Below are 19,581 nucleotides of genomic sequence, written 5' to 3'. Positions count from 1 at the left end.
GAACAAGACAGAACTTTATTAATTTGCAGGGAACGTTGAAAACAAAATGTGTGTTGAATGAGTGGGTTCACTCCTCCCCTTCCTCAGCTTCTCCCTCCACAGAATCCACTCCCACCTCCTCATAGTCCTTCTCCAGGGCTGCCAGATCCTCTCTGGCCTCTGAGAACTCTCCCTCCTCCATGCCCTCACCCACATACCAGTGCACAAACGCACGCTTGGCGTACATCAGGTCAAACTTGTGATCAAGGCGTGCCCAAGCTTCAGCGATGGCCGTGGTGTTGCTAAGCATGCAGACAGCCCTCTGCACCTTGGCCAGGTCTCCCCCTGGCACCACAGTGGGCGGCTGGTAGTTGATGCCCACCTGCAGGAAGGGCACAAGAAAACAGTTGAGAAACCAGCACTCATGCTTGACCAAAATAATTCAGGTGATGGTTAAAAGACAGATCGACTGCCGTAAATAAATATACCAAAATGTTTTGTTTTATTTCAAGTGGGCATCATGATTCAATTGCAAACAAAACACTTTTTGGGAGAATAAAATCAGGCTGTGTACAGGAATCATGAGCTTCAAATGGGCGTTTACCTTGAAGCCGGTAGGACACCAGTCTACAAACTGGATGGTGCGTTTGGTCTTGATGGTAGCAATGGCGGCGTTGACATCCTTGGGCACCACGTCCCCACGGTACAGCATGCAACAGGCCATGTACTTCCCATGGCGCGGGTCACACTTCACCATCTGGTTGGCGGGCTCAAAGCAGGCGTTGGTGATCTCTGCCACCGAGAGCTGCTCGTGGTAGGCCTTCTCAGCTGAGATTACAGGCGCGTAGGTGACCAGTGGGAAGTGGATGCGGGGGTAAGGCACCAGGTTGGTCTGGAACTCAGTCAGGTCCACGTTGAGCGCTCCGTCAAAGCGCAGCGAGGCAGTGATGGAGGAGACAATCTGGCCGATAAGGCGGTTGAGGTTGGTGTAGGTCGGCCGCTCGATGTCCAGGTTGCGGCGGCAGATGTCGTAGATGGCTTCATTGTCGACCATGAAGGCACAGTCCGAGTGCTCCAGTGTAGTGTGGGTCGTCAGGATAGAGTTGTAGGGCTCCACCACTGCTGTGGACACCTGAACCATACAAAAGGGGACGAAAAAATTACTTGAGATTCCCCAAAAATGTAACTTTACAGATCATGAACATTTTGTTTCAGGAAATGTATTGCTGCAATTTATTAAATAATCTGCAAAAATGGTGATCTAAACCACTGCCATACCTGAGGAGCAGGGTAAATGGCAAACTCCAGCTTTGATTTTTTGCCATAGTCAACTGACAGCCTCTCCATGAGCAGAGAAGCAAAGCCTGAACCAGTTCCACCGCCAAAGCTGTGGAAGATGAGGAAGCCCTGCAGCCCAGTGCACTGATCCGACTGAGGAGAGTAAAATCACAGGGGTTTGTGAATCAGGCCTTCAACAGGTTGAAAGCGCAATACCACAATCAATCGTTAATAAACCATGACAATACTAACCAGCTTGCGAACTCTGTCCAGCACCAGGTCCACGATCTCTTTACCGATGGTGTAGTGGCCGCGGGCGTAGTTGTTAGCGGCATCCTCCTTACCGGTGATCAGCTGCTCTGGGTGGAAAAGCTGCCGGTATGTTCCCGTGCGGACTTCGTCTGCAGATAAACCACAGCATGTTAGCGCATTAAGATTTCATTGGTCCATACCAGGTCTCATTATGGCTAATCATTACTTTAGCATTGTTATCGCTAGCGAACAATCACCTGTAATTAACATTAGGCAGCAATGCACATTAACTAGAACTAGAAGGTTAACAGAATGCTTTTTTTTTTTTTTGCAGAATAAGTAAGTTCATAATTATTCAACCATACCAACGACGGTTGGTTCTAGATCCACAAACACAGCCCTAGGGACGTGTTTTCCCGCTCCTGTCTCGCTGAAGAAGGTGTTGAAGGAGTCGTCCCCCCCTCCTATGGTTTTATCACTTGGCATTTGGCCATCGGGCTGGATCCCATGCTCCAAGCAATACAGCTCCCAGCAAGCATTCCCGATCTGCACTCCGGCCTGACCAACGTGGATGGAAATGCATTCACGCTAGACGGAGAAAAAACAAGATCGGTTTTGAGACAACACATTCAATCTCGATAATTTGCCACAGAACGACTTACTTCGTTAACCCAATGTCTGGCTAGTAGCTAAAATGGACTGGCTTACTAGCCAGCTAGCTAGCTTACCTAGCTTGAAAACCGCAATTTACTCAATAGCTAGTAAAACTTACCATATTGATGAGGATTCAAAGTAATAACTGATTATGATAGAAATAACGTTTTTTAGTTGTGAATAATGGCTATCTTCTAGCTAATTTACACAATCCTGTCTCCTTTGGCTCTGTAACTTGCAACGGATAACTGCCAAATACGTTAAATAAAACGGTCACTCACACATATATAGGTGCATCAAAGAACCCGCCCCCCTTTTAACCTAATTGGTTATATTTCGTATAGATAAATTTTTCGGCCTGTCAATCAACATTTTTTCTTTTGCCATTGGACCGTGACATGAATTTTCAAAAATAAACATAATTAACGGCTGTTAATGGGTTGTCTTGTTTTGATTGGACCAATCTACTTATTTGTTTTTCTTCAAAATGAAATACTACATGTATTTGGCGGGAAACAGCCTGCATTTTTTAAATGAAAGGGCTTTGCTAACACCTCTGGATTTGCATCTTCAGCTTCAGGCAGACATTTTCAATATCAATATTGAGAAAGAGGCTTTTCTTCTAAGTCCCCCAGACAAACCAGCTACAATATACACTATTTGTGCAATACAATTATTATTTTTTCGACATACAATAATCAGTCCTGAACTAGTACTCATTCCTGATTGCACATGTTCATATTCTGACACTTAATTCTGCTTAGCTTCACTTGAACCATGAAAACAAAACGTTTTCCCATTTATGTTCCATGCCCCATGTATTGTTTCTGAACTCCAATCAGGCGCATTTAGGCCACAGTCAGATGGCGTCACTGATGTATGGCACTCTGTCTACAGTGTAAAATAGGGCTTCAAATCACATGATATTTGGGGACATCTTGTGGTTATACATAGCCATTGATATTATTTTGTTGCGATCCTAACAGTCAGCTTCAGTACACTGTGCCCCTGTTCCAAACTGAAAATGCGTATGTCCTACCTTAGATAATAACTGTTATGTAACATAGAGTTGGTTTTGACTTTAAGCTTTAACTTTAAGTCTAACACAGATCCAATAATGCATCAGCAGGGGTCAATTTGTAAAATTGCAGGCCTACCATATTATGCTATAAAACGTATCATGTTATGTTCCGATGACATTGGGTTAATTATCTTTCAGTAAGTTACTTTAAAAAAGAGGGACTCAAATCTAAGTGGGCGAAAATAAATCAAGATTGCACATGATCATTTAGATTTGACAGCTTAATGGGACTGGGAAAATATAACCCTTCTCAAATTCATGCAGCACTCTAAATGCAAGGATTGACAGACAACAACATCCACATGATAGCTTTAAACATATTATGTAGCTAATTGTTCGTTTACATTGTTGTGTTTGTAAACAATCAAGTAATACAACTTAATATTCTGGGTTTATTATCTGGGTGAAACAGTGGCTGAGGGAATTATTTTTAATTGCAAGATATATTCTTTGAGAAGCAATGTACCATGCATGTAAATTACCATTGAACAGATGACCATATTCTCCACGTAAAGGGCATGGTGTGGAAGATTCACTATAAGTGGTGAACAATATTTCAACAAAATGTCATGGGCTCAAATAAACATGACCTGGTGTAAGGTACTTATTTATTTTCTTTAATCACAGATTTAGTTCAGTGATTTGTATTATAAAGAATGGACCAAATCTGATTGAGGGGGTGCACCACCTCCTGAAGCATTTTGAGGAGCCAGTTCACAAAACGCATGGTTGCATTGTGCAATTTATAGATTCTCAAAAGTTGCTGTGCTTTCACACAAGTGACAAAATGGCAACAAATCAATCTTTCACAAATGCTATTTCTGCTGGTTAACACAGATCTACACTATACAACCTTAAGATACTATAAATCTCAATTTACCAACACTAAAATGGGAGATCAATGAGTTGGCCATGTAATATCAATGAGAAATTATGTATCCTGTTCTTTGGCACTTACCATATGCCATGAAAGGCAAGCAATGAACATGAGGCTTCAAATTAGGTTCCACCATATTTTATATCTTAGATAACTACCAGTATTATGATTTCTGAGAAATCAGTTTCAAGATGCAGTTTAAGTTTGACAACTTTCTTCCCCATGTCTTTCATCCAACTAGACAATACTGTACCATAACGTTTTCTGATGAATCTAATTTTGATTCTTCCTAGAAGTTGAAGCTAATGTTTAAACAGTGCTGTATGTACACATTAAGGATAGCCATAGTATACATGGTGTAGAAGCAGCTTCAACTTTCTATTTTTTCATCAGTCATTTTATTTCTCAACTGCAGCCCAATTAAATGTGGAGACCGATGAATAGAATCCAAGGTCTTCATGTCTGCACACATCAGAACCAGGTATTCAAATGAAAAGTACATTGATCACAAAACAGGCAGACAACTGCATCAGGAATGCTTGAACTTTATTGAAATTAAAAAAAGGAATGAAAGAGCAGGGAGGAGGGAATTAGGAATGGAATTTGAGGACAGGGAAATTGGGGTAAAGATGAGACATCGTTAAGAGCAGAGGAGAAGCTGCTTAGTTGCCTCCACGGAGGCGCAGAACCAGGTGAAGAGTGGACTCCTTCTGGATGTTGTAGTCGGAGAGGGTGCGCCCATCTTCCAGCTGCTTTCCAGCGAAGATCAAACGCTGCTGATCTGGGGGGATGCCCTCCTTGTCCTGGATCTTGGCCTTGACATTCTCAATGGTGTCACTGGGCTCAACCTCCAGGGTGATGGTCTTACCAGTCAGGGTCTTCACGAAGATCTGCATTCCTCCCCTCAGACGGAGGACAAGATGGAGGGTGGATTCCTTCTGGATGTTGTAGTCGGAGAGGGTGCGCCCATCTTCCAGCTGCTTTCCGGCGAAGATGAGACGCTGCTGATCTGGGGGGATGCCCTCCTTGTCCTGGATCTTGGCCTTGACATTCTCAATGGTGTCACTGGGCTCAACCTCCAGGGTGATGGTCTTGCCAGTCAGGGTCTTCACGAAGATCTGCATTCCTCCCCTCAGACGGAGGACAAGATGGAGGGTGGATTCCTTCTGGATGTTGTAGTCGGAAAGGGTACGGCCATCTTCCAGCTGCTTTCCGGCGAAGATGAGACGCTGCTGATCTGGGGGGATGCCCTCCTTGTCCTGGATCTTGGCCTTGACATTCTCAATGGTGTCACTGGGCTCAACCTCCAGGGTGATGGTCTTGCCAGTCAGGGTCTTCACAAAGATCTGCATTCCTCCCCTCAGACGGAGGACAAGATGGAGGGTGGATTCCTTCTGGATGTTGTAGTCGGAAAGGGTACGGCCATCTTCCAGCTGCTTTCCGGCGAAGATGAGACGCTGCTGATCTGGGGGGATGCCCTCCTTGTCCTGGATCTTGGCCTTGACATTCTCAATGGTGTCACTGGGCTCAACCTCTAGAGTGATGGTCTTGCCAGTCAGGGTCTTCACAAAGATCTGCATCTTGCACTAGAGGAAAGAGATTAGAAAAGTCAGACCAACCTGATCAGATTAGATGCAGGCAAGATGCACCCAATAAGCTAAATATTTAAATCTGAAATTCCTGAAAGCCGTAGAATTTCAAGACAGATGTAACTGGCAGTGGGTCAATTTCTATGTGAGGCAGAGAGCAGAGCTCCTCCCATTAAGGGCAGGAACCAGCTGACGTTTACATCAGCAGGCTTCTGGTGCCTGCCACCATTTTAGAACAATCTCCATTATCTCGCTGAAAGCAGTCAGCTGGCCTTCTGACTAGATTGGTGGTTTTAAGTCAATATTTGTTGTATGAACTAAAAATCCCCATATCTGCTAGTCAAGGCAGCAAAGGCATATGCTCTAGCTCATATTTACCGATAATAAACATTGTTCAAAACACCATTTCCAAATCAAAGTAACAGTTGATCTAACTACAAACGTTAGGTTAGCGATACTCAATATGTGTATTAATAACAAGATTAATTCACGAGACGAGGTTTTACATTAGTCATCACTAGTCAGCAATGGCGGTTGCGACTGCTAACATTAACAATTATCTTCCTCATCCTAGCCAACGCAGAGATGGTCAATTGCTTACATTCGATGTAAAAAAAAACGTCCTTTGCCATCTTTAAGAAAATTACCGTTAAGTTAGGAGACGTACCTCGAGTAAAGATGTTTTCAATTGGTTATTTTAACGACTGAATCAGGTAGCTAGGTAAATTAGCTAGCTAACGATAGCGAATTATGTCAATAGAAGTTGGAATTTGCAAGTAAATATCAAGTTTAACCAATGGTATATTACAATGTGGGAAAATGTCTTTGTCCCCCGAAGTGTTAATTTTCAATGTTACCATACTTACAAACAAATTTTCTTCGCCGGTTTTCTTAACTTCTGTCTTCTTCCTCTGTCTTCAGGAAACGAGTCTGTTTTCGCAAACAAAGGGCAGTGGACTTTATAGGTTGCAGGCTACATATCCATCCGCTCTTTACGCCCATGGAACTATAAACTGCGGATTTCGACAAAGAAATCCGTTCATATGTATTTTTTTGTGTGAAATACATGAAATGTACTTTATATGCGTACACTAAGCCTTTTCCATTATCATTATACTTGAACTCTTTCAAAAGGATATTGTAAATGTCCGTAAAGACAAGATGATAACAGCCCTTTGGCGGAGACCGACATTTGAAAAAGGAGTAAATTGGTGTAGCTTGATATGACATCATGAAACAGCAGCAGTAGTTTTTTATTCATAAAAGTAAATGTTGTGGTCAAAAGCGACATTTTGAAGTATTTTTGGGAACATTTAAGAAAATATTTCAATGACTTACATTGTCTTTAGAACAATAATGTCCAAACGACAATGACACTTATTGCACATTTTAATTTTGTTGAATAGGATGCCAGTGTTTTGCTTTAACATATATGGAGATGAATGGATTGAATTAAATGTATTTTGTGTTGTACTTTGAATATACTTTGAATTGTATGTGATTGAGTTGATAAACACACTTTGGGGGGAAATGAAGCAGCTCAATCGACAGTCAATCCATTCCAAAAGAGTGCCAACTAGGAACAAGTTGGTCAAGAGATTAAGCATTGTCATACCTTACATAAGCTCTGACCAGAATAACCTACAAATAAACAATTAGCAAACACAACATAACGACCCACAGATCGACCGCTACTGGTCTAGACTGTGTAATGCTTTCATCAGATCTTTGAGGTCTGTGTGTGAGCAGTGCATGTGCATGCCCTCAGTAGCTTGACTGAGCCACTGCACAGGGAAAATGGGTCAGAGTGTAGAGTCCACACAGAATCAACAAAACCATCATCTACCACTTGACACACACACACACACACACACACACACACACACACACACACACACACACACACACACACACACACACACACATTATACATGGCAGAGAACCATTTACTGTATGTTCTATGCAATACATTTCTATGTGAACATTCTTTAACTGAATAAACCCTAGACTGAAACGCTGTAAACGTTGAACCCAGTTCTTCTCTTTGAACTTGAATAACATAGAATGTTCTAGGACTCTAAGGCACATCTAACCAGAATGTTTGTGTCGTCACTTGCTCCGTGGCTGCTATGAGGTTAAAGTCCAGGGCAGTCAGTTACTCCCGACCTTTAGGAGCAAACACACACACATACACACACACACACACACACACACACACACACACACACACACACACACACACACACACACACACACACACACACACACACACACACACACACACACACACACACAACCCTGGTTTTGAAACTGTGTATTGACTGCGTGTTAGAGGTGAAGCAAGCTGTAAAAAATGAAAGCTTCCACTGAAACTCTATCACCCCTGGAGGACTGAATGTGACATTACACAACAAGAATCTCAAACATCGTGACAAATAATGCACGTGTTTTGCCAGACAGGCTCCTCTGATTGTCTAGAGATAAAAATACACACAATAGAAGGAAGTGACTTGCATTCGCTGGATATTGTCTCGAAAGATTAAATACATTTTAAGCAGCAAAGGTCAGAATTGTTCCCATGGAGAATTTCTTTGACTGAAATTCATAATGAAGTACTAAGGCCTGTCCTGAATGAGTCTTGGCCATGGCTGACTGACCAGTGAGGATTTACACAGTGATGCTATTCTTTGAGCAGTTTAATGACAGAGGGAATGGTTTTCCCCCTCTCTTTTGCAATATGTAAGGCATTAATGTAATGAAATCAACCCGGTCAAAACAAGGTCAATAAATACAAGATTATAAGAAACTAAATCCTTAAATAAGCCAGTGTTGTAGCAGTTGAACAGTCTGCTGCAAACCAAACCCCTTTATTTAGCTTGTGATTCATGAACAGAAAGGCACATCACTGCTCTCAAAAACATGAAAGACGAGACAGACAAGAAAGATTTAGAAAGATTCTATTATACTTTTTATTTTAGTTTTACCATTTATTTAGGGAAATCAGTAACATGGTTCATATTTTTGTCTTCTCAAAATGAAAATGTACATTAATTCATCTGCATAAAACATCACATATACATCAAAATAAATACATCATCTGGTCTCTTCTGTTGTTATGGTTGGTGAGTTGCGCTTGCACTGGGAAGGTCAGTAGCTACGACAGGGCTATAAAAATCCAGACCTCCCGGTCTGCAGAACGGCAGGTTTTTTCCATGCTTTCTAATCAGGGACTGATTCAGACCTGGGACACCAGGTGAGGGAACTCTCTGGCCAATCAATGACAAATGTGCTGTTAGCCCTGAGGCCTGGATTTGAATACCCCAGGACTAGGGTAAAACCAGTACTAAAAACGTACAAAGCCTTTGAAATAACTGCAGGCAGGAAGGAGGGGGCACAAACAGTAAGACACAGCTACCTCACTTCCTGTGTCCAATTCGAATGAGGAGTAGAATGGAGTTGCCCCTTGACGCAGATGTTAGGTCAGTTTTGTGTTTCTATCTGTAATGATTGAGGTTAGGATGGGGATAGGGTTGGCGTGGGGGGAATGGGGGGGGTAAACTAATCCCTGATCAGTGCCTCAGGGCAACTTCTAAGAAGGAGGTTCTCAAGGTGCTGATTTATTCCCAAGACATCTCAATGGGTAACATTCATCTACTAACATGTGTTCTATTTGGCTGTCTATCCCCCTACTCTCTCTCTTGCAGGGGAGGCTGGTGGAGGTAGAAATCGGAGGATGGGCTCAGTGTAATGCATGGAACACACGTGTTTGATACCGTTTCACATTCCATTCCATGCATTACAACGAGCCCGTCCTCCGATTTCTACCTCCACCAGCCTCCACTGCTCTCTTGCCATATCTTCCTCTGCCTCTTTCCTCCCCAACTCCTCCTCCCTCTTTCTCCCCTCTCTCTCTCCCCTCATGTCCCTGTATTTGTTCACTAATGGTTGACACATGAGTAAATTCACACAAACTCAAAATTGTCACAAGTGCATAAGACTCTTTACACCCCCCCCATTCACTATCCTCTCCTCCCCATCTCTTCCCTCCTTTCTCCTCCCCTACTCTCTTTGCCACCTCCTCCCTCCTCTATCTTCCCCTTCTCCTCTTCTCCCTTCCTCCTCTCCCCATCTCTCCTGTCTAGTCCCAGTGGCCTTTTCCTGTGTGCAGCCTCACTTCAGATCCACTCCTTCTTCCTCTCCATTCTCTCAACACCTATCCCAACGCTTCTCATCACACCACTCCTCTCCTATCCCCCTCTCCCTGACTTCCTGCCCATTCTTGAGACTGCCGTGTCACCGGAGGAGAGGACAGGGTCATAGGGTCATGGGGTCATGGGGGAAGGTGCAGGGTTATTGGTCAGTCTCTATTTACATAATGTCCTCCTGTGAGGGGTTGAAGGGAAGAGTGGATGAAGTGGAAGGGAGAGCAGTTTGGAGGTCAGGGGCTTGGGGATGCCATCAGTGGTGGTGAGGCTCCTCATATTGATACCTCATATTCACGAGTGTCCTGCTGAGAGAGATAGAGGGAGAGAGAGAGAGAGAGAGAGAGATAGAGGGAGAGAGAGAGAGAGAGAGAGGTTTAATTAATGTTACACAATCATTAGCCTATAGCGCTCACTGACCCCTCCTGTCTTCGAGGTTAGGTGTAGGTGTGCGTGTGTGTGTGTGTGTGTCTGTCTGTGTGTGTGTGTGTGTGTGTGTGTGTGTGTGTGTGTGTGCGTCCGTGTCCGCACATTCACTCACCCCTCCTGTCTCATAGAGAGGGTTATCAAACTCTGTCTCCACAGTGATATGGCTGTAAGGGTGGGGGTAGATGAGTGGCAGCCTTAGGTTGGAGTGATAGCGACACCTGGTGGACAGGAGAGGGAAAAGCAAAGAGTAAGAAAAAACACCTAGTGACACCACAATTCTCATTCATCTGTTATTGAACACCACTAGAAAGTGTGTACAGACAGAGAGGGAACTAGTGCAGTGTGTGTTTATTCAATGGCCATCTAGTGTGTTCAGGTGTATCATTGTCACGTGTGGGGCATCCACATGAACTGTATACACTGAGGGACAGTGTACTTGAGTGTTCAAATATAGTTATTGTTTAGGAGTTGAAGAGAGGGGGGCGTGGCTGACCGTGTCACATAGACGTAAGCCCCTCCCAGCAGCACAGAGAGCAGGAGGACCAGGATGAAGATGCCCAGCGCCATGTTCCCTCCATCAAGACCAGACCCTGCCGCTGCCTCAGCAACTGAGAGAGGGAGTGGGCAGAGAGAGGAGAGAGGGAGGGTGACAGAGAGAGGAGAGAGGGAGGGTGACAGAGAGAGGAGAGAGGGAGAGTGACAGAGAGAGGAGAGAGGGAGGGTGACAGAGAGAGGGTGACAGAGAGGGGAGAGGGAGAGAAGAGATATAGCAGAGAGAGGAAAACATAAATAGACAGGAGGTTCCCAGTCACACTGACAGACAAACTCAGTAGAAATGTTACATGAAAATAGACAGACAGGCAGACAGGCAGACAGACAGACAGACAGACAGGCAGACAGACAGACAGGCAGACAGACAGACAGACAGACAGGCAGGCAGACAGACAGACAGACAGACAGACAGACAGACAGACAGACAGGCAGGCAGGCAGGCAGGCAGACAGACAGACAGACAGGCAGGCAGGCAGACAGACAGACAGACAGACAGACAGACAGACAGACAGACAGACAGACAGACAGGCAGGCAGGCAGACAGACAGACAGACAGGCAGACAGACACAGAGATGCAGGTAGAGCAGACGGAGAGAGAGAAACAATGCACCACATTCTTATTCTGGGGGCGTGTCTGTTGGAGTACTGCCTGCTCACTTGATTTGCTAATTAATGAACATCGTGAGTGGTCACTAAGCCAACAGCGCTACGGCTGACTTAACGAGACACTGAGACAGAGACCAGAAACCACTAAACTCACCTTCCAAAGCATGGTTGCCAAAGCAGTCATGGTTGGCTGAAAGACATCATTCTGTCAGTCAGTGCATTTCACATAAAACATTCTCTAAAATGATAGTATCAATGTCTCCAATGTCTTCAAGTCATAAAGAATTACAGAGGACTACTCCTTGTATTAACCGAACATGCCTGCCAAGAGTTGCACGCATACAGTAAAGACATTCAATTAAATTCAAGAAGCTTTAGGTGAACTACCCCTTTAAGTTAGCACTGCTACATGCATATCTATGTGCAGTAGAAAGGCATGAGGGGGAATATTCCATTCCATGCGTCTAGGGGATGGCGAGTGCATCACAGGCCTCACCCCTGCAGAGAGGAAGTGGGCCACTCCAAAATGAAGGGTTTCCCATGATGCACTTGATGGCGACCTCGCCGATGAGCTCGTAACCTTGGTAACAGACAAAGGTGAGCGATTCGCTCGGCAGGTACAGGCGCTTGGACAGGATCTGATACCCGTTGTCAGGGAGACCAGGGTTCTCACACGAAACAGAATCCTCCACTAGAAAAATAAAGAGAGTAGGGCAGAAGAAGAAAGTGTCTTTGATTAGTATGAGTATCTTTGAATGGGAAAGGTTTTGAGGGATAAAAGGGAGAAATAAACTTTGATTTGTGTGGGTATCTTTGGGTTGAGTTTCTTTAAAAGATTGAGGAGGGAACTTTGATGTGAGTTTCTTTAGATTTTGGGTGAATTTTTGTTGGATTTAGGCGAATTCCTGGCACAAAATAAGAAGGTTTGAGTCAGAGCTTCTCTGACAGGCCTGACAGGCTCAGGATGAGGAGCACTGACTCATGGGTAATCTCTGCCCCCTCTTCCAGGTGGCCGAGGGCTGATTGGCATGCTGCATTTGCATATATTTAGCATATCAAACGACTCACTAACACAATAATAACCACACACACACACACACACACACACACACACACACACACACACACACACACACACACACACACACACACACACACACACACACACACACACACACACACACACACACACACACACATTAATAACCATGAGAATGCAAAGGAGGAAGCGGTCTCGCTCTCTTTTTAACAAAGACATACAGATGCTTGCAGCAGTGTCAACAGAACAAAGAGAGTGCCAGCCCCTGTTAAGTCCTCTATGCCAGAAATCAAGTAGGCCTATTCACCATAGATTACACTGAAACATGAAACGATATCAAGAGCTCCTCATCTCAACAAGAATACTACAGTCTTCAGTTCTACTGTATATGCTAAAGACAGCATCAGAAAACAATCTGACAACCCAAAGATCTCTTTTGCTCAAATGGGGTCCTCGAAATAAAGGAAGACTGTACAAAGACCGGTTTGTATCTCAGCTTGTTAAGAGAAGTGTACAAATACGATGTGATTGATTGCATGTATGACACGTGATTACTCACAGACACAGTGAGGGAGTTTCGACGTCCAGACAGGTGTCCCTGGCTCACGGCCATAGCAGGTGAGAGTAGCGCCACCCTGCAGGATGAAGCCGGGAATGCAGCTGTACTGGATGGTAGTTCCCACCAGGAGTTTAGGGTCTGATAGAGTACGGGTGGAGTGCTCCACATGACCAGGGTCTGAACAGTACATTACTACAGAGAGAGAGAGGGGGGGGGGGGACTCAGAGTGGTGTGTGCACAGGCAAGTACTCTCTCTATTACAGTCATACACACACACACTCATACAAACACACACATGCATGTGCATGTGCGCGCACACACACACACACACACACACACACACAGACACACACAGACACACACAGACACGCACACACACACACACACACACACACACACACGTACATACACACGTACACACACACACACACACACACACACACACACACACACGTAACTCACTCTTCTCACAGAAGGGGGGTTGTGTGCTCCAGGATAGGTCTAGTTGACAGGTCAGCGTCTCCCGTCCCACAAGGTCGTACCCTGGGTCACATTGGTAGGTGATGCGTGCCCCCCTCACCAGTGCAGTATGGGAGGTGGTCTTCCAGCCGTTCTGGATCTCAGGCAGGTCTGGGCACGAGTCGTTACGCGACACCTCTGTTTCCATAGATACAAGAGAAGATCGTAAGACATGCGTCCCACCACAAACAAAACTCGGGGAATCAGCTGCAACCCACCATTTGGGAAATATTAAGTGATATGATACATACTGTGGACTCGGTACCTGCTTAAGGGGGTCAACAAAAATATGCTTACTTCTCTAAATATTCTCCCTCCCTAGAACACTTATGACATATATTTCCCCCAAACACACTACCCTGTCCCCTAACTGACCTTCAAATACTCATTTCTGTCTTAATGAGGCACTGCAGCACAGCAGATCAGACTGACCCTGCATATGAATAGAGCCAATCCATAATGAAGAGGATAATTACACAAGCAAAGACAATATATGAATACATATCCAGCCCACTGCTGGGAGTTACTATCTGTACTGGTACTGGGACTGAGTGTGTGTGTGTGTGTGTGTGTGTGTGTGTGTGTGTGTGTGTGTGTGTGTGTGTGTGTGTGTCTGTGTGTGTGTGTGATTGATCTGAGTGCATACAGTATCCAATGTTACTGCTGTGTAACTGGTCCACAGGGGGTTGTAAGTCAGAGCTCTGAGATGAATTATTCATTGTCTATTGACTGGGTTCTATCCCCTCACAGTCTGAATGTGGACTAAATCTGTGTGGAGGGGAATTTATCCAGCTCTCCTCTCCTTTTAAAGTAATTCCTGCCATGGAACACACACACACACACACACACACACACACACACACACACACACACACACACACACACACACACACACACACACACAGACATATTGTGTAAGAGGGGGCTGCCATGGGGAGTTGTGTATCCATGCAGTGTCTGTCTGACACACTTACTGGTGAGATACGTGTGTATGATGGTGTGTATGTGTGTGTGCATGCTGAATGATTAAGTGTTGATGCTTGTGCGGCTAATGAATACACCACAGAAACGGTAGTGTGTGTGTGTGTGTGTATGTGTGTGTCTCAGTAAAGGCCCTTGTGGGATGGTGAGACAAATAGGATGTGATTGAATAAGGGCAGAGATGAGAGAGAGGGAAGAGGGGAAAATAGAAGGAAAGAGGAGAAAAAGAGGAGAGGGGAAAGACGGGAGGAAGATGGGCGGGACAAGTGGAGAGATTGGGCAAGGGGAAGGGAAAAACCAAGGAGGCTTTGAAAAGACACTCTTCCTATTGGCTATTATCTCTCATAGCTTTGTTTGGTTCCCTCTTTCCCTCCTTCTCTCTGCCCCCTGCTCCCTCGTTCTTTCTCTCACCCATGTAGTTGATGATGAAGCCCTCTCCTTTTCCAAAGACCAGCCCCGCGGGGTCAGAATGGAAGGTCACTGTGAGGTCTGGGGTCGTGGAGGACAGTTTGAAGGGACTGGCGCCCCCCACATACTGGCCCAGAATACGAGTAGTGACCTCATCGCCGTCCAGGATGGTCAACATATCACTGTCACTAAGGTTTAGCCTGAGGGGGAGAGAGAGAGAGAGAGAGAGAGAGAGGGAGAGAGGGGAGGGGGAGGCTATGATTACAGTATTACGGTATGCATACAGTATTTACCAGACCATGAGTGATATCAAGTATGAGTATGTATGGTATCAGTTTCATCCCCGTGACTCAGGGTGAAGTCATGGTGTCAGCCTGAAGGAGTCAGAGAGAGCTACAGTAGAATGACCTCAGAGGCTATGGCATAAGTACAGTATTTAGTCGTTTTACCACCTGTTATCACTCACCAGGTCGAATTTCACACTTATTATGACAACAGTACTTAGGCTTCACATCAAGGCAGGTCAGTACAGTTGCGGTAAGCATGTAATAGAGACATGCATGTGAAAAGCGATGATTATTGTATGACTCATCTCAGTTTTGTGGGCGATCTGTGTGTGTGTGCGTGTGTGTGTGTGTGTGTGTGTGTGTGTGTGTGTGTGTGTGTGTGTGTGTGTGTAGTGATTCTCTCACAGCTGAACGTCGAGCAGGACTCGTTTGTCTTCCCCTACGTGTATCCTCCAGCTGCAGTCTTCCCCATCTCCGTACCACTCTGGCCAGTTAGGTGACAGAATGACCCCCCCCGGACCTGCCAGGTCCCCCCCACACAGAGCTGGAGAGAGAGAGAAAGAGGAGAGGAGAGGAGAGGAGAGGAGAGGAGAGAAAAATGAGGCCAAGCCAGAACATAATGAAGAAAAAACATCTTCTTAAGTGAAAAGTGACAGGATCTATAAGCACAGTATGCAAGTCTTACATGATCTCACATCTATCATGGACGAGTCCCCCCCCCCCCCCCCCCCCCCTCACACACACACACACACACATACCTTTGCAAAGTGGTTCTGTGTCGTTCCAGTAAGGGTCCCTGGCGTTGATGCACTCGATGACAGGCGGTCCCTGTTCTAGAGAGTGGCCCGCGTCACAGCTAAACTGGACCACAGCACCAACCCCATACACCAGGTCAGTGGTACTGAAGTTACCGTTCTGGAGGTACGGCTCGTAACAGTGCCCACGCTCAAATGCTGGAGGGGGAGGGAGAGGGGAGAGAGGAGAGGGAGAGGACACATAATCAATTAATCAACCAATCAACCAATCAACCAATCAACCAATCAACCAATCAACCAACCAATCAATCAAACAATCAATCACTCAAACAATCAAACAATCAATCAGTGTATTAAGAAATGTTATGGTTGATATCAAATCAGTGCTAAAATCAGTAAGTCTTACATTCATAGCGGATGTTGAAGCCTGTATTGTGGTTGGGCTGGTCAGTGATGAACTGCACCCTGACCGCTGGACCCTCACTTATGACTCCCTCAAATGGTATTGGTCCTCCCCTACCCGAATCAAACAGCACCACAGACCCAGCATCCAGACCGCTCCATAGAACAAGCCTGGGAGCAACAGTGAAAGAGAATAAGCCATAATTAATTCACACAGACACTCACACACACACACACACACACACACACACACACACACGTAATGAGAAGCAATTCATCAGAGCTTTAATTAGCTAATTCACATGACAGATCCAATCACAGCACTAATTGATTAAATGATAAGATAGAGTGTTTCTGCAATTAACAGATCAGGTATACTGAGAATCAACAAAACGCACACACACACACACACACACACACACACACACACACACATGGACACGGACACGGACACGGACACGGACACGGACACGTGCACACGCACGCACGCACACACACACACACACACACACGGACACGGACACGTGCACACGCATGCATGCACACACACACACACACACACACGCACGCGGACACGTGCACGCACACGCACGCACGCACACACCTGTCTGTGGGCCCCAGGGCCAACCTCTCTAGGTGGAGATGGAGTCTCTGTCCCTTGGGGGCCTCCAGGGACCAGGAGCAGGAGCGGTCCTGGGTAGCGTTGGGTCCTGGTTTGGGAGAAGGGGACAGGATCCTCCCTACGGTCGCATTCTTCACAGAGCCCCCACACAGCGCTGTGAGGGTAGGAGGGGACCGATCAACCAATCACTGTGATCAATTAGTAACGGCAGTCAGCCAATACAATGTAGGGGTAATGTGTGTGTGTGTGTGTGTGTGTGTGTCTGTGTGTGTGCGTGCGGGGTGTGTGTTACTTGACACCCCTCCTCACCCCTGCAGCTGGGCTCCTTGGCATTCCAGACAGGCAGGGATGCGTTGAGGCAGGTGAGTGATGCTGCCCCCTGTAGGTGGTAGCCCATATGGCAGTGGAAGCGGGCAGTGCCCCCCGGCAGAAGGTCTAACACTGACACCTCCCCGAAGTGAGGCCGCCTCGGCAGTGCACAACTAAGCCTGAAAACTACAGAGACAGAGAGAGAGAGAGAGAGAGAGAGAGAGAGAGAGAGAGAGAGGATTCTCAGCTCAGATGGAAAAGATGGGTGATACAATAAGACATCTCAATGTGTAACTGTATAATGTTGTGATATTCTGTTGTATTGTATTTGTCTACAGTTGGCTTCCTCTCCTTTTCTCTCTCCCTCCATCGTGTCAGCTGATCTGAGAGGAGTGGACAGGGCGAGAGTAATCGCCCAGGTGGGCTTTACGCCACGTTGTTCCCACCCATCTAATCCTGTCAGATTCACACTGACACAGGGAGGTAGACAGGGCGAGGAAGACACACAGACAGACACGCACACACACACGCACGCACACACTCACACACACACACACACACACACACACACACACACACACACACACACACACACACACACACACACACACACACACACACACACACACACACACACACACACACACACTGTTTGGGATTGCTCTGTGTAGTAGACCGGTGGTCAATAACTCATATTTGCACATTTCTATCTGGGTTGTCAGCCCTTCACTGTCCATCAGACTGTGTGTGTGTGATGTGAGAGGCGCAGAGTGGAAACGGCGGGTATACATAGACACAAGCACGCACACACAAACACAGACAGCGCTGACTTACTCTGATAGTGTAGTTGGAACATGCCCATGCCTCCCTCTGGCGAAGAGCGGTAGTACACTGAGATGGTATTGGTTGGACTGCGGATCACCTGTCCTTCCACCAGCAGTGTCTGATTGGCCAGAACCAGCAAGGCCCCTCCTTCATCCACCCCTCTGATTGACAGCTGTTCACCTTCTGACAGGTTTACACTCTTCACCTGGGGAGGGGGAGGGGGAGGGAAGCAGTTTACATGTTTACTTGTGGGAGTCTACTGTGAACCAACTCACAGCACTCATAGTTGTAGTTATACAGTAGCGTGTGTTGTGGAGGGTGCTGTACCATTAGTTGCCAGTAGGGGTCAGAGTTAGCTCTAAGATCACAACAGAATCAGCAGTCCCATCACTGCACTATACACATGCCAACACTCTGCTGTCACCAACAACACAACACTCCCAATATGTGTGTGTGTGTGTGTGTGTGTGTGTGTGTGTACAGTATGTACCTGTAGCTCCACCCCATAGCCCGTATACACAGTGACTGTGTAGGTGCAGTGTATGAATGTTCCATCTGGTAGAGGAGGGTCATCAGAAGAGTCTATGTAGCCCTCTGGATCAGAGAAATTCACAATGCACCCGGACACAGCTAGAGAGAGGAGAGGAGGGGGGGGGGGGGGGGGGGGGGGGGAGAGGAGAGGAGAAGGGAGGGGAGGAGAGGAGAGGAGAGGAGAGGAGAGGAGAGGAGAGGAGAGCAGAGCAGAGCAGAGCAGAGGAGAGGAGAGGAGAGGAGAGGAGAGGAGAGGAGAAGAGAGGAGAGGAGAGGAGAGGAGAGGAGAGGAGAGGAGAGGAGAGGAGAGGAGAGAGTCAGTGTTGCTCTACCCTCTATGTTAACCTCTAAAAAACATGCTTACAGAATTTGTCCTTCATTCTTTACTTGAGAAAAAAATCTATTTCACTGTTTATCTAAGGAGCTTAATCCAGGGAGGCTGGTTGTCAGCACAATTCTGTCTGGTTATAAGACAAAGGTAAACAAACACTGCTTTCTGCCACAGCAGGTGTCCTTGTGTATAACTGTCCTTGTGTATAAGGGAGGTGGAACACCAACAAGATCATACCTGGGGAAGGTGTATCTGTGCCCATGTCTGTGTCCACAATCGCTGTGACGACTGTGGTGACCTCATCGCTGCGTTCGGGTGTGTGTGTGCTAGCCTGAGGTTCGGGGAGGCTGTATGTCTGGGAGTGTGTGTAGGTGGAGACAGGAAGGGGTGGCTCGCTGGCTTGGACCGGGACTGAGGCTGGGGGTCTCATCCTCCTCAATAGCCCCTCACTTTGCTGCTCCAGAGACAGACCTCCAGGGAGGGACCCTGCGCTAAGCCCCTTCCCCAAGAGAGG

At 46.2% G+C, this 19,581-nt stretch overlaps 3 protein-coding genes across 3 annotated transcripts in view; all 3 read right to left on the bottom strand.

Annotated features, from left to right (window-relative positions):
* Positions 1-67: 67 nt before the first annotated feature.
* On the bottom strand, positions 68-2,010 carry tuba7l (tubulin, alpha 7 like; the record flags this gene model as incomplete). Its single annotated transcript, XM_083669669.1, has 5 exons — positions 1,875-2,010; positions 1,510-1,658; positions 1,258-1,410; positions 584-1,111; positions 68-361 (listed from the first exon to the last, which is right to left on the bottom strand). Exons 1-5 carry the CDS (start codon positions 1,993-1,995, stop codon positions 68-70), a joined length of 1,245 nt encoding a protein of 414 aa, XP_083525795.1. The 5' UTR covers positions 1,996-2,010.
* Positions 2,011-4,650: 2,640 nt separating this feature from the next.
* ubc (ubiquitin C) lies at positions 4,651-6,655 on the bottom strand. The gene is made up of 2 exons (XM_083669659.1): positions 6,577-6,655; positions 4,651-5,707 (listed from the first exon to the last, which is right to left on the bottom strand). Exon 2 carries the CDS (start codon positions 5,699-5,701, stop codon positions 4,784-4,786), a length of 918 nt encoding a protein of 305 aa, XP_083525785.1. The 5' UTR covers positions 5,702-5,707; positions 6,577-6,655; the 3' UTR covers positions 4,651-4,783.
* Positions 6,656-9,884: 3,229 nt separating this feature from the next.
* Positions 9,885-19,581, bottom strand: part of sez6l (seizure related 6 homolog (mouse)-like) — a gene marked incomplete at its 5' end in the record, with an annotated part of 18,079 nt that continues 8,382 nt past the window's right edge. Inside the window, 16 exons of the mRNA XM_083670778.1 lie at positions 9,885-10,217; positions 10,454-10,559; positions 10,835-10,949; positions 11,654-11,689; positions 11,996-12,190; positions 13,098-13,289; positions 13,560-13,754; positions 15,009-15,205; positions 15,698-15,836; positions 16,051-16,245; positions 16,454-16,620; positions 17,054-17,225; positions 17,381-17,566; positions 18,215-18,410; positions 18,696-18,835; positions 19,305-19,581. The exon at positions 19,305-19,581 is cut by the window's right edge and continues 200 nt beyond it. Of these exons, the coding sequence (XP_083526904.1) occupies positions 10,188-10,217; positions 10,454-10,559; positions 10,835-10,949; positions 11,654-11,689; positions 11,996-12,190; positions 13,098-13,289; positions 13,560-13,754; positions 15,009-15,205; positions 15,698-15,836; positions 16,051-16,245; positions 16,454-16,620; positions 17,054-17,225; positions 17,381-17,566; positions 18,215-18,410; positions 18,696-18,835; positions 19,305-19,581 (2,538 nt within the window). The 3' untranslated portion in view covers positions 9,885-10,187. The remainder of the gene's footprint in view (positions 10,218-10,453; positions 10,560-10,834; positions 10,950-11,653; positions 11,690-11,995; positions 12,191-13,097; positions 13,290-13,559; positions 13,755-15,008; positions 15,206-15,697; positions 15,837-16,050; positions 16,246-16,453; positions 16,621-17,053; positions 17,226-17,380; positions 17,567-18,214; positions 18,411-18,695; positions 18,836-19,304) is intronic.

Source organism: Argentina silus, assembly GCF_951799395.1.
Source record: "Argentina silus genome assembly, chromosome: 5".
NCBI classification, from domain to species: domain Eukaryota; kingdom Metazoa; phylum Chordata; class Actinopteri; order Argentiniformes; family Argentinidae; genus Argentina; species Argentina silus.
The sequence above is the reverse complement of the archived record's forward strand: the minus strand, read 5'-3'. Positions and strand labels throughout refer to the sequence as shown.

Excerpts from the sequence above, each read along its gene's own strand:
- ubc (XM_083669659.1), bottom strand. The coding sequence starts at position 5,701 with ATGCAGATCTTTGTGAAGACCCTGACTGGCAAGACCATCACTCTAGAG.